General features: G+C 40.0%; 1 protein-coding gene and 1 long non-coding RNA gene across 2 annotated transcripts in view; one reads left to right on the forward strand and one right to left on the reverse strand.

Annotated features, from left to right (window-relative positions):
- Window positions 1-12,740, reverse strand: part of LOC142143738 (uncharacterized) — a 713,023-nt gene that overhangs the window by 412,395 nt on the left and 287,888 nt on the right. The gene's annotated exons all lie outside the window — the stretch shown is intronic.
- Window positions 6,016-10,630, forward strand: POLR2D (RNA polymerase II subunit D). Its single transcript, XM_075201839.1, has 4 exons — window positions 6,016-6,149; window positions 8,559-8,739; window positions 9,762-9,857; window positions 10,279-10,630. The coding sequence occupies exons 1-4, from the start codon at window positions 6,077-6,079 to the stop codon at window positions 10,355-10,357; spliced, it is 429 nt and encodes a 142-aa protein (XP_075057940.1). The 5' UTR covers window positions 6,016-6,076; the 3' UTR covers window positions 10,358-10,630.

Here is a 12,740-nt window from a genome sequence, read left to right on the forward strand (position 1 = left end):
GACAATCAGAGGATATATGAAGCATTGCACTGCTGTAACAAAACATTTGTGTTGTCTTATGCTACACAATGAAGTATGACAAAGAAACATATTATCAGCATGACCTATAATAAATCTTACATTTCCATCATGTGCCTTAGGAATGGTAATGATTTGTTACCAAGAGTAGGCTGATTGTTTATCAATCTTTCAGAGATTTTCAAATTAGTACTTACAGAATCCTCAGCGATACACTAATAAAAGCAAAACTATACTCCATGTAAGCACTAATCACTTAGATCCTGTCGGAAGCTAAAGCAAAGACAATGTGTTTAATTGTTTTTATATTTAAAAAAAAAAAAAAGAAAATACATGGAATGTAGGAATAACATGGGAGGACATTATTATGTCGATGCCATCAAAAGCCAGATAAATGGAATTAGCTTTCAGAAACTTATTGAAGATATCTATAAAATGACAGTCAAATCATTTAATCTTTTATACAAAGTTGGTTAGTTATTTAATAGATCATGAACAAAACTCACATTCAAAAAGCATGAAAACCACATATATGTGATGTGGTTGTTATTATATACCAGACAACGTACACACTGTTTCCAATAACTACTGTCTTGCTGAAGATAATAGTATTTGTAGGTTACTGAGAGCTGGAGAGCCCAGTACAAAGTGCAGAAAACATGTAGCTGGCTTGAAGTAACTGCATTTCTATGTATGTGTCTCCCCTCAGACTGGGATCAGAACGAGGCCATAACCTCCCTGCTCAGGAGAGTAGGTATAACAGCTCCCATTAACATCGAGCTTAAAAAAAACATCAAACTCACCAGGTGAGTAACTTCAGATCCATCTGCAAAATACCTTATTTAAATATATCATATTGTATTAGGTCCTTATACACCTTTCTAGTCACACCATGTCGGTCAGTGTTTCCCCATACTATGAGATCACTGTGTGACAACACGTAGCCTATGTATAGTTTTTCCTCACTGATAATCCTTGCGCTCAGTTTCTCACTGCATCAAACTATCTAATATATAAATGTCTAGTGGCGTGTGTTAGTCTGTCTGTCTGTGGAAAAAATAAAAACAAGCTGCAACGCCACCTGCTGGGCGGAGTTATACACTGACCTACTAAATTCTTAGTGTGTGTGGAAAAAAAAATTCAGAAAGGGCTTAAATTTGGTATACTAAGATGTTTTTAATTTGTTAATTTAATTTGTTAATTGTTAAAAGTGTTTATAAAGATTAAAAAAAAATATATATATATTTCTTGAAGGAGATGTGACAGTTGGGAGTGGTTGGTGGTTTCTGGGGGTGACAGTGGGGAGTGGTTGGTGGTTGAGGCCTGGGCTATGGCCCAAATGCATGACAAGAACCTTTTTAACACCTTAAGTAGCTTGATTTGACTAGAATGCATGAGTATCATGCACGGGTTAACTTGTATTCTATACAATCTGATGTACTCGGGATCATGAAGAATGATTACACAGATAAACCTGTAATCTCAGCTGGAGGATAACGTATCCAGGTGACCCAGGCTTAGAATAGTTTCTTCTGTGGGATATACTTTGTTATCTGACTTATTTATTATAATGTACAACCACAAGCAGATGGAGGAGCCATACCCCAAAACATTGTATATGTATTTATACATTTCTGGAGATATCTGGGCTGACAATGGAATTTATCCCGAGACACCTCCATATTTCTTGTACAGTAATTGTATACAGTACAGCTTGTCTATAGAGGCAAATCTCCAGCTACTAATTTGCACCCGTTGCCTACACACACTGGAGGCAGACATTTTTAGAGCCAAACCAATCAATTCACCAGGATCTGGTGACATCACCCAGACACTTTACTTCAGTGATGTCACAGATTCCTAGTGAATTAATGGATGCATCATCATGAATGTTAGTTCAGCCTATAAAATGGGTACATGGGCGACTGGAGGGTATTGCTATAGTAAAGGGTAAATTATAGTAAAAATATTAATGAGCATATATAGTCTTGTTGGAATTGTAATACTGTGTTTTCTGGTACAGGTACCGCAGTGAGAAGGTGACAATCAGTTACATGGAATACTTGGCCTCCCACCAACCCGCACAGCAAAATGACTGTGCGCTCACCATTACAATATATGCACAAATACAAAGAGGAACAGTTCTAAAGGAAGAGCTTTAAAACCAATATAATAATAATTTCCTACTATAGCAGAACAGAGTATAGCTCAGAGAACTGATTTTTCTAAAAACAAATTTATTGACAAAGTGTAATATATTAAAATTATTAAGAAAGTAATGACAAAATATAATATTAAATAAAAATGTACACAAATTAAAAAAAAATGTGTATTATCTAGCTAACACAAATTACATAGAAAAGTGTTGCTCAATAATAGGAACAGTTCTGTAGAGTGATATATGAGTAGTAATCTGTGGCAGTAGCAGTGAACTGATGTATTAATCAGTTAATTTTATATTATTATATAATGTTATATATCATATAATATGTTAAAATTCAGTTTCCACAGCATAAATAATCAAACCCGTTTTAAAGAGCCATATCTGACCACAGCTATAAGGACCTCTTCCTGAACTTTAGGAGTGTAAACAGTTCCAAAGAGTCTCAAACGTTAGTTCAGACCTTAAAACAGATATTGAGCTGTGTAGGATGGAGAACGAATCCTCTATATAGGCAATGTCAATAACATTTGTAAATGGAGTACTGTTAATTGTTAACCTTGGTTAATACGGTAGTTTTTTAAGTTCTCCTTCATTATATGCATTGCTTCCGAAACAGCAATCCCCTCACCGCAGCCTGGTCCCCTGTTCACCGGCAATGCCTGTGAGCTCCTGACATCTCAGCTCCCTCATCCTGGTCCAGTTACCTATACTACTGCACCATCTTATGAGCTTCACCGGAGGGGGCAGCAGTGCCCAGAGACCCATGTAGCTTTACTTTACTCCTACAATCTCCCAATCTCCAGGGACTCTGGGTTGGAGAGATAAGTGGGATGTTACGGTGATATAGCCGCCGCCCCCCCCCCTTCCTAGTATATTCTGAACTCATTATATTAGTTTTTTTATATAAACTTGAGTGGCAGAAACAGGGAGGATGGTTTCTGTACATGAAATGTCAGACTTCCTTGATTATCTTTTTGCTACTTGAGGATCCAGCAATAGCAAATCAGGGTCCTGGCTTCTCTGGCAGTTCACTGATAAGGAGATTGATAAGGATTGACCCCAAGAGCATCCCCTTTCTTTCCATGGAGGAATCACGGGAGAGTTTACTTTCATGCTGCTGAGAATTAACTGAACTGATTGAACTAGCCAATGGAATGTAGTACTGTCATGATTATATGCAGAGAATGTGCAGGTGGAGCCAGCTTATTGCTGCATACATTAAAAACAATATACACGAATGCAAGCAATGGAAAGGACATGCTGCTAGAACACTTACATTGTCTCTTGCATCCCACTCACTTGGTGCATTAACCTAGTAACAACTGCAGACTTGATCCCCTAGGGCCTCCTTGGATTCACAGCTAGTGGACATAGGTAACACATGGGTAAATAAGGGGCACCGAGTATTTTGAGCAACACCTTGAACTCTTTGTCATGTTCCTCAAACCATTCCTGAACAATTTTTGCAGTGCGCATTACCCTGCTGAAAGAAGCCACTGCCATCAGGGAATATCGCTGCCATAAATGGGTGTGCTTGGTCTGCAACAATGTTTAGGTAGGTAGTAAATGCCAAAATAACATCCAAATGAATGCCAGGATCCAAGATTTTCCAGCAAAACATAGCCCATAGCATCAGAGTGCCTCAACCAGCTTGCCTTCTTCCCATAGTGCATCCTGGTGCCATATCTTCCCCAGGTAAACAACACAAATGCACCCAGCCATCCACATGATGTAAAAAAAAATGTGATTAATCAGACCAGGCCACCTTCTTCCATTACTCCATCATCCAGTTCTGGCACCCAAGTGCCCATTGTAGGCACTTTAGTCGGTGGACAGAGGTCTGCGGCTACGCAACCCCACGCGCAGCAAGCTGCGATGCACTAGGTGTTCTGACACATTTCTATTATAACCATTAACTTTTTCAGCAATTTATGCTACAGTGGCTCTTCTGTGGGATTGAATCAGATGGACTAGCCTTTGCTCTTCGATGACCCTGTTGGCAGTTCACCGGTTTTTCTTCCTTGAAGCACTTTTTGTAGGTACTAACCACTGCACACAGGGAACACCCCACAAACCTGCTGTTTTGGAGATGCTCTGACCCAGTTGTCAAGCGATCACAATTTGGCCCTTTTCAGAGTTGCTCAGATCATTACGCTTGCCCATTATTTCCTTCCTCTAACACATATATATATATATATAACCAATCATATTACATGTGTATAGATAATATGTAATAATTTGCATCAGTCCCTGCATCATTGGAGCTTACATTCTAAATTTCCAACCCCACACACCCAGAAAAGTCCATTTTATCAGAAGCCACTACAACCTTCTGTCACAATATCAGGCGTATATGGGATATTCTGGGATAATGCCTGAGACAGTTTTCTACAACCATTAACCAGGTATCAGTTGAGCAACATGTCAGAGAATGGTGCTGCATCCTGTACAATTCCATATATAGGTACATTCAATGCCATGGTACATACAGGCTGAACTGACTGCATGTGGTGGCCCAAACTGACTGCATGTGGTGGCCCAATGCTCTAAGAGATTTTATTTTGCTATTTCTATTGGCTTGTTCTTAAGAGGCTCCAACTACCTTCTAACACATGCAAATTAAGATATTTTAAAATTATACACTAAAGCTATCTGTGTCTTTTATAATGGGAAACTATTCACATAAGTGGCTAGACTATCGGTAACTGGTTTCTAGGTATAATTATCAAACACATTTCAAATTCTATTTTGCTACTGAAGAATTGTGTTAAATGGGGTAATGTTGTATATGGGCCGTTAAAGCTGTCTTTATCCAATAACCATGCTTCCCTACTCCAGTTCTCTTTGGTTTTGTCTTCAAATGATGAAGGCACCCAGTACTATATAGCCTCCAACTTTGCAACAACAAAATATGCAATGATAGCCACCTGCACGCATGTCTTGATTAAGGGTTCAGGCCGCGCTAGGCTAAAATGCTTGCAGTACCCACTCTTCTTCCACACCAAGATAATACACGGTAGGTAAAATTAAACTCGTCATTAATTTAAAATCCGGCTTTGCCCCCCAACAATGTTTACTTTCCCTTGTTTCTGAAACTCAGTGCTCCATTTGCAGCAATCTGTCACTCATTTAATTTCCATTTAAAAGCAGAACAGTATGGTGGGAAGGAGGCATGAACAAGCACTACTGAGGGGGGAAGATGTGAAGGGTGAGAGGGCTGTCGCCATCCTTCTCTCCTACTCGCTTATCCTGAAGCGTCCGCCCGACTCATTGTCTTACATTTTCAATAATATTTTCATTTTACTTTGGAGAACAACTATTCTTCCATATTTTCAAATTTATTTTAATTTTATTCCTCCGTCAAATTTTGCACCCCTGAAAATATTGCTCCTCCCCCCATAAGTCTTGTGCCCTAGGATGCAGCCTATTGTATAATCAGGCCCTGCATGAAGAGGTGATGGCACTTTCTCTGTCACCATAACTCTTGTACAAAGTTACATTTAATGTCTGCTGTTCTTCCTTCTAACGTGGTGATTTGTCAGTTGACCCAGTTGTAGCAAAGCACAGACAGTGTAACGGCAGCTCTGAGCTCGCACTGCAATATGATAGAGGTGATTATTTAGACCATAAATAGTAATATGTGTCTCCAGTTCCATAAGATCTTCAGAGTTACAGGTCACCTTTACTGTCTGTTATACTACTCCTAAGGTGCTCTGAACAGTTATAGAAGAGTATAACAACCGAGGAGAGTAAACCCTTCCCCCCGCCTCCCACCTAACATAGAGGATTGAACAGCGAGCAGCGAGCGGCCAGTAAGATGACGCATTCAGGAAATGTGCTGTAACTCTATGATACCACTACGTATTTCCGCTTCCGTAACCTGGGAAAACAATCATGGCTACAGGTGGTACTGAAGTCCGTGCCGGTGATGTGGAGGAGGACGCGTCTCAGTTACTGTTCCCGAAAGGTGAGATGTGTGTATTGGGAGGTCACTAGACACGGAGGATCGGGGGGTGAGAGAGAGAGGTGAAGAGATGATACGGGGGAGCGAGAGAGAGGTGAAGAGATGATACGGGGGGGGGGAGATAGGTGAAGAGATGATACAGGGGGGGGAGATATGTGAAGAGATGATATGGGGGGGGGGAGATAGGTGAAGAGATGATACGGGGGGAGAGAGAGAGGTGAAGAGATGATACGGGGGAGAGAGAGAGAGGTGAAGAGATGATACGGGGGAGAGAGAGAGGTGAAGAGATGATAGGGGGGGGGAGAGAGAGAGGTGAAGAGATGATACGGGGGGAGAGAGAGAGGTGAAGAGATGATACGGGGGAGAGAGAGAGAGGTGAAGAGATGATACGGGGGAGAGAGAGAGGTGAAGAGATGATACGGGGAGAGAGAGAGGTGAAGAGATGATACGGGGGAGAGAGTAGTGAAGAGATGATACTGGGGGGAGAGTAGTGAAGAGATGATAGGGGGGAAAGAGAGAGAGATGATACGGGGGAAAGAGAGAGAGAGGTGAAGAGATGATAGGGGGGGGAGAGAGGTGAAGAGATGATAGGGGGGGGAGAGAGGTGAAGAGATGATAGGGGGGGGAGAGAGGTGAAGAGATGATAGGGGGGGGAGAGAGGTGAAGAGATGATAGGGGGGGGAGAGAGGTGAAGAGATGATAGGGGGGGGAGAGAGAGGTGAAGAGATGATAGGGGGGGGGAGAGAGAGGTGAAGAGATGATAGGGGGGGGGAGAGAGAGGTGAAGAGATGATAGGGGGGGGAGAGAGAGGTGAAGAGATGATAGGGGGGGGAGAGAGAGGTGAAGAGATGATACGGGGGAGAGAGGTGAAGAGATGATACGGGGGAGAGGGAGAGAGGTGAAGAGATGATACGGGGGAGAGAGAGAGGTGAAGAGATGATACGGGGGGAGAGAGAGAGGTGAAGAGATGATACGGGGGGAGAGAGAGAGGTGAAGAGATGATACGGGGGAGAGAGAGAGGTGAAGAGATGATACTGGGGAGAGAGTAGTGAAGAGATGATACTGGGGAGAGAGTAGTGAAGAGATGATACTGGGGGGAGAGTAGTGAAGAGATGATACGGGGAAGAGAGAGTAGTGAAGAGATGATACGGGGGGAGGGGTGAAGAAATGATACAAGGGGAAGAGAGAGGTGAAGAGATGATACGGGGAGAGAGAGAGAGGTGTAGAGATTATACGGGGGAGTGGACGGAGATACGCAGGAATGAGATGGGAAGGGCTAATACGAGGGAGAGCGAGAGGTATGAAGTGCTGATATGGGGGAGGGAAAGAGATGGGGAGGAAAGCTAGAGGAAGAATATTTTTTTGGAAGATTATAGGTTAAGGGAGATGAAAGAATTGGAGTGTTCCAAAGTCCCTCTGCTCACTATGTATCATGGTTGATGTTGAAAAAACAAAAGACACCAGTCCATGAAGTTGAATCTATTGTGGATCTCCTGTGATCCCTTTTATATTTGAAATTGATCCAGATAAAGCAGTCGCCAATCGGTTTCAATCAGGAAAAATCCCTTGACCCAATATTGAAGTCCTATTTCTCCCGGTATTTACTACTATCCTTAATTTTAGCTAATGGTCGTAACCAGTTACCCTTTTTCGCTAAAAATTTGTCTAACCCTTTATTAAACATATCGATTGAATCTGTCATCACAACCTTTCCCTGGCAGTGAATTCCATATCTTGATTGCCCTTACTGTAAACAAAACCCCTTCATTTCTGGTTGTCAAACTACCTCTCTTCTAACATTAGGGGGTGACTGTGTGTCCTGTGTACAATCCGTGGGGTAAAAAGTTCCCATGAAAGTTCTCTGTATTGAGCCCTAAATGTATTTGTACATAGTAACCGTATCCCTTCTTAAATATCTCTTTTCTAAAATAAACATGCCTAAACTGGCTAACCTTTTTTCATAACTTAATGACCCTTTATCAATTTTGTCGCCATTCTCTGAACCCTTTCTAGTTCCAAAATGTCTTTTATATAGCGGTGCCCAGAACTGTACTCTGTATTCAAGATGAGGTCTTATCAACGATTTATATCGTGGCAAAATTACACTGTTTTCCCTTGCATGTATGCCCCTTTATATGCATGCCAATACTTTATTGGCCTTTGCAGCTGCTGCTTGGCATTGAGCACTCCCAAATCCATTTCAGATTCCCCTTGTCCTGTCATGTATCTGTGGAAGACCTAATAATTGTATGACACTCTAAAATAATTAAAACAAACTAAAGAGGAGGACAAAATTACTTGTCTTAGGGGTAACTCTTTATGTTAAAAAAACAACATTTTTTATGGGATTGTAGCTTTTATTGTTGTAATTGATGAATTGAGTAGTAATCAGTGTTGTGTTTTTATACACAGAGTTTGAGAGTGCAGAGACCTTACTAAATTCTGAAGTGCACATGTTACTGGAGCACAGAAAACAGCAGAATGAAAGTGCGGAGGAAGAACAGGAGTTGTCTTCAGTCTTTATGAAAACTCTCAACTACACAGCACGGTTCAGTCGATTCAAGAACAGAGAAACAATCGCTAGTGTTCGAAGGTATTTGCATCAATTGTGTAAATAGTACAAATTGCAAAGAATGTCTTGCTTGCCTTATGAATAAGGACATCGGATAATTTGATGTCCATAAGTTTTTCGTTTTTTGTTTTTTTTTGTGTAATTTGCTTTTATTGAAGTAATCAAAATAATACAAACATGAAGTACAAACAGCGAGTAAGGCACGATTCAAACTTAGAGTGACAAATAGGTTTCACAGTCTAATCCTCAGCAAAGTAACATTGTACGAACATACATTACAAAACAGATATGTTAATATGTAAATACGTAGACACAAGTTAGAGAGAAAGAAGGGGTGGGCACTCCTCCAGGTGTATAGATCCCACACAAGGGAAAAAGTGTTCTGAGGGTAAACATGCAGCATGTCCACTCACCCAGGCATCTATTCACATTCAGGCGTCACCTGAGAATGTATAGCCCGTGTCCATAAAGGAGCGGTCAGGCATGGATTCCTTAAATTCAATCCATCGTAATCATATTGCTGCGTATATATACCATATAGGGTAGCCTGTTGGGTAGCTCTGACGCAACATGCACATAGCGGATTATTGTGCAGGTTCTTACATTATCCATGTATATACATCTGTTGTTATGTCCCTGTTTCATCACTAGTATGACCCTAATAAGTGTCCTTTTGCCATATACACGTTCACCGGTATTAATTAATATGAAGAAATATGCAATGTTTGACCAGCCATTAATAGATTAACCTATTCTTTGTGCTGACAGGGCTGACATTGTTCTCTGATTAAAGGTGAGACAGCCACTAATTTACACAGTACAACATTGTCTATTTAACAATGAACAGATTCATTGGCAATAATGAGATTAGAATGAGATCCCTGTCCCCATAAATGTACAGTTTAATTACATTCATTTAGCTATTGCAATTATTTGTCTACATGTTCAACTTGGGGAATGTCATACATTTTGTTAGATGCTAGTTATGATTAACACCTTGTCTTTACAACAGTAGTAACACTTATTATTATTCTTCTGTACAGCTTGTTGTTACAGAAAAAACTGCACAGGTTTGAGTTAGCCTGTTTAGCCAATTTGTGTCCGGAAACAGCAGATGAGGCGAAAGCTCTCATCCCAAGGTATGTGAATTGTCTGGTTTGTTTTCTATAGCCCTTTTCTTGCTGGTCACACCTGTCTGCCCCTTTTCACTATGCTTATTCTGTGTCTTTGTTCACACAGGAGTTAAAAACTTTTTTGTTCCCTGAATCCCTCACCCCAAAGCTAGTAGAATCTTGGGGGGAAATACCTAGGACACTTGTTCTTCATGAGATACTGGCCTCAACAAGTCTCCTAGACCTAGACTTGAGCCTGAGAAGTTCAAAGCTCCTTTGCTTCTGCCAAAATCCTTGCACTGAACACAACAGGGAGGAAAGAGGGTCCCAGTAGATAAAAATGTTTTTAGCTGGCATTCCCCTCTTTCATGTCTTGTTTTACTTGACTAACCCTATTAATCCTAAACACTGAAATACTACAGACGATATTGCTGTTTTTTCCCTCCAGTGTTGAAGGACGCTTTGAAGAAGAGGAGCTACAGCAAATTTTAGATGATATTCAGACAAAACGAAGCTTCCAATATTGAAGAAAATGTCCTCACCATTTGCCATTTTACCTATGGGTCATGTTGGTCCCCAGCAGTTGTCATCTTTAAATCCCCTTCGCATCAGAAAACTTTTCTAGGGGTTGGTTTTCATTCTTAACAATAAATATTCATTATTTTAAGTAACTGTTTTTGTAATGCTGAGTTATATCAGCAATTAGTTATTTAAGTATGGTCTCTCCTGATGTGTGGCACTTTTGCCATCTTTCCACTCATGATGTTTCAAAAGTTGGAAGAGTAAAAGTTCTTTATTGAGTTTGTGTATTGTTTTTTATTTAAGGTATAATATAAAGTCAACAAGTCACTTATAAGCTTGTTATAATGAGCGATGTAAACTAGTTATGTGGGATAGACCAGTCCATTTATTTTTATGCAGTTTTTAATTAAAAAAGGTTTCAAATAGTATGATGTAGCATTTTACAGCAATTTATAACAGTAAAGCTGGGTGGACACTACAGAAAATGACTGCAGATGCAATTTCTATAACAATTGTACCAATGACTGAAAGTCCCGATGAGCATGCAGATTTATGTGTACACACCTGCACGATTTACCTTCAGATCTGTGCTCTTCATCTGTCATAACCATTTGCTAACAAGATCGTGGCTCTGCACACGCTAGAGATCTGCCTACACTGCTGGTTGTGAGTGCTTTCACACTGCAGTATTTAACAGACATCATTTTATCGATGATGGTGATTTTTAGTCAGTTTATAAAATCAAACTATACAATATGCTTTGGTATGATAAAACAAGATTGTGAGAGTGTTACACACTTATGAGATATTGGACCTAACAGTCGTTTATCATGTGATAATTAGTTGAAAAACTTCTAGATTGTGCCCAGTTTAACAGTAAAGCTTCTGAATGTAATTTTCAAACATAATGTATTCCACGTTGTGGATCCACGAAATAATGGCGGGGGAGGGGGTAAGAGAACCATAGTGATGATGATGAAGCTGTGGTAATTAGACCACAAAATCTGATGCTTAAATGATACTGAGGATCTCGAAATACAAGAGAATGCAACAAAACAATGAAAGGGGGAGTAAGGCTAGGTACACACTGGAGCGTTTTCGTCCAATAATCTGACAAATCAGCCGACATACGACCATTCGGACAGAAGTTGGGTTAGTGTGTATAGTGACACAATGGTCGAAAGTCGTTCCAAAGTGTCGATTGTCTGCTCATTTGGTTGGTTGTCCTGTTTAATATTTTCCGACCAATCCATCTAACGATCATGTAGTGTATGTAGGTTTCCGATCAACTGCTGATAGTTCCTCGAGCTGTTACTCCTTTGGGGGCGTGTGTATGTTAATTTCTGAATCCTGTACCAGTCCCACGTGGTGCGGTGTCTGCAGGTCACTCATTTGATGATTAGGTGTTTCTAGCGGTAAAGCAATAGCAGCTGTCTAGTGCATTAATGCGTACAGCATATGGCTGCCATTTTAATTAGAAACCTTTGTCAGTGTAGTGTTATAAAAACAATGTTTCATTTATATGTGTATAATAAATAGAAGTATTCAGCGCAGCTGAGTGTGCTCACATATACTCCAGACAAAACATAGGGAAATAATACAAAACATCACCCAACATATATCAATTGCAAAATACAAACATCAGCAGTTTGCATTGTTATGAAATAAACAAAAAATACTTATTTAATGGACGGATGAATCTTTGTATTGCAATATTCGAATCCTTCCCTCTGTATTGTTGAAAATTGTGTAAACAAAATGGTTCTGCATAGATAAGTACATTCTTCTTAAGTATAATCCATAGAGGTTTAATCCACCACAATCTCTCTCCTATGTGGTTACACTTACTAGAGGATATAAATATATTCGCCTTCAGTGCTCATACAATGATGATATAGTGTAGTGTCTGATCCATCACCACCCAAATCCTTCAGAGAATACACTTACAAGACATAAAATGATAGAAGGCCAGGTATCAAATTTCTTTAAAAATGTAATACCGTTTTTAACTAAAATAGACTTTTATTGCACATCATATAGCTCACAGATAGAAAAAAATACATAAAATATGATATATAGAAAATGATGTATAAAAAACACTGGAACATAGTAGTGTGAGGATCCCTACCAGATGGAAATGGATATGGACTTTGTTGTTATAAATCCCCGGTGTATCTGCACAATCACCACTCCACTAGAACTTCAGATGGTATACATGGGATCCTATTGGTCTTCAAATTTAGTAACCCTTTCACTCCAACGCGTTTCAACCTCTTAATAAAGGTCTTTTTCAAGGATAGGGCTACAACAAACTAACTCCCTTTTATACAGGAAGTTAATCTAATACAGGTTCATAGGTCACAAAGATATACAGATAATACATATAAG

This window comes from Mixophyes fleayi, chromosome 3 (genome assembly GCF_038048845.1).
Source record: "Mixophyes fleayi isolate aMixFle1 chromosome 3, aMixFle1.hap1, whole genome shotgun sequence".
Taxonomy (NCBI): domain Eukaryota; kingdom Metazoa; phylum Chordata; class Amphibia; order Anura; family Limnodynastidae; genus Mixophyes; species Mixophyes fleayi.

Bases quoted from the DNA above. Each gene is read 5' to 3' on its own strand.
- POLR2D (XM_075201839.1), top strand. From the start codon at position 6,077: ATGGCTACAGGTGGTACTGAAGTCCGTGCCGGTGATGTGGAGGAGGAC. The intron at 8,740-9,761 runs GTATTTGCATCA...TCTTCTGTACAG, and splicing joins ACAATCGCTAGTGTTCGAAG to CTTGTTGTTACAGAAAAAAC. The intron at 9,858-10,278 runs GTATGTGAATTG...TTTTCCCTCCAG, and splicing joins GCGAAAGCTCTCATCCCAAG to TGTTGAAGGACGCTTTGAAG.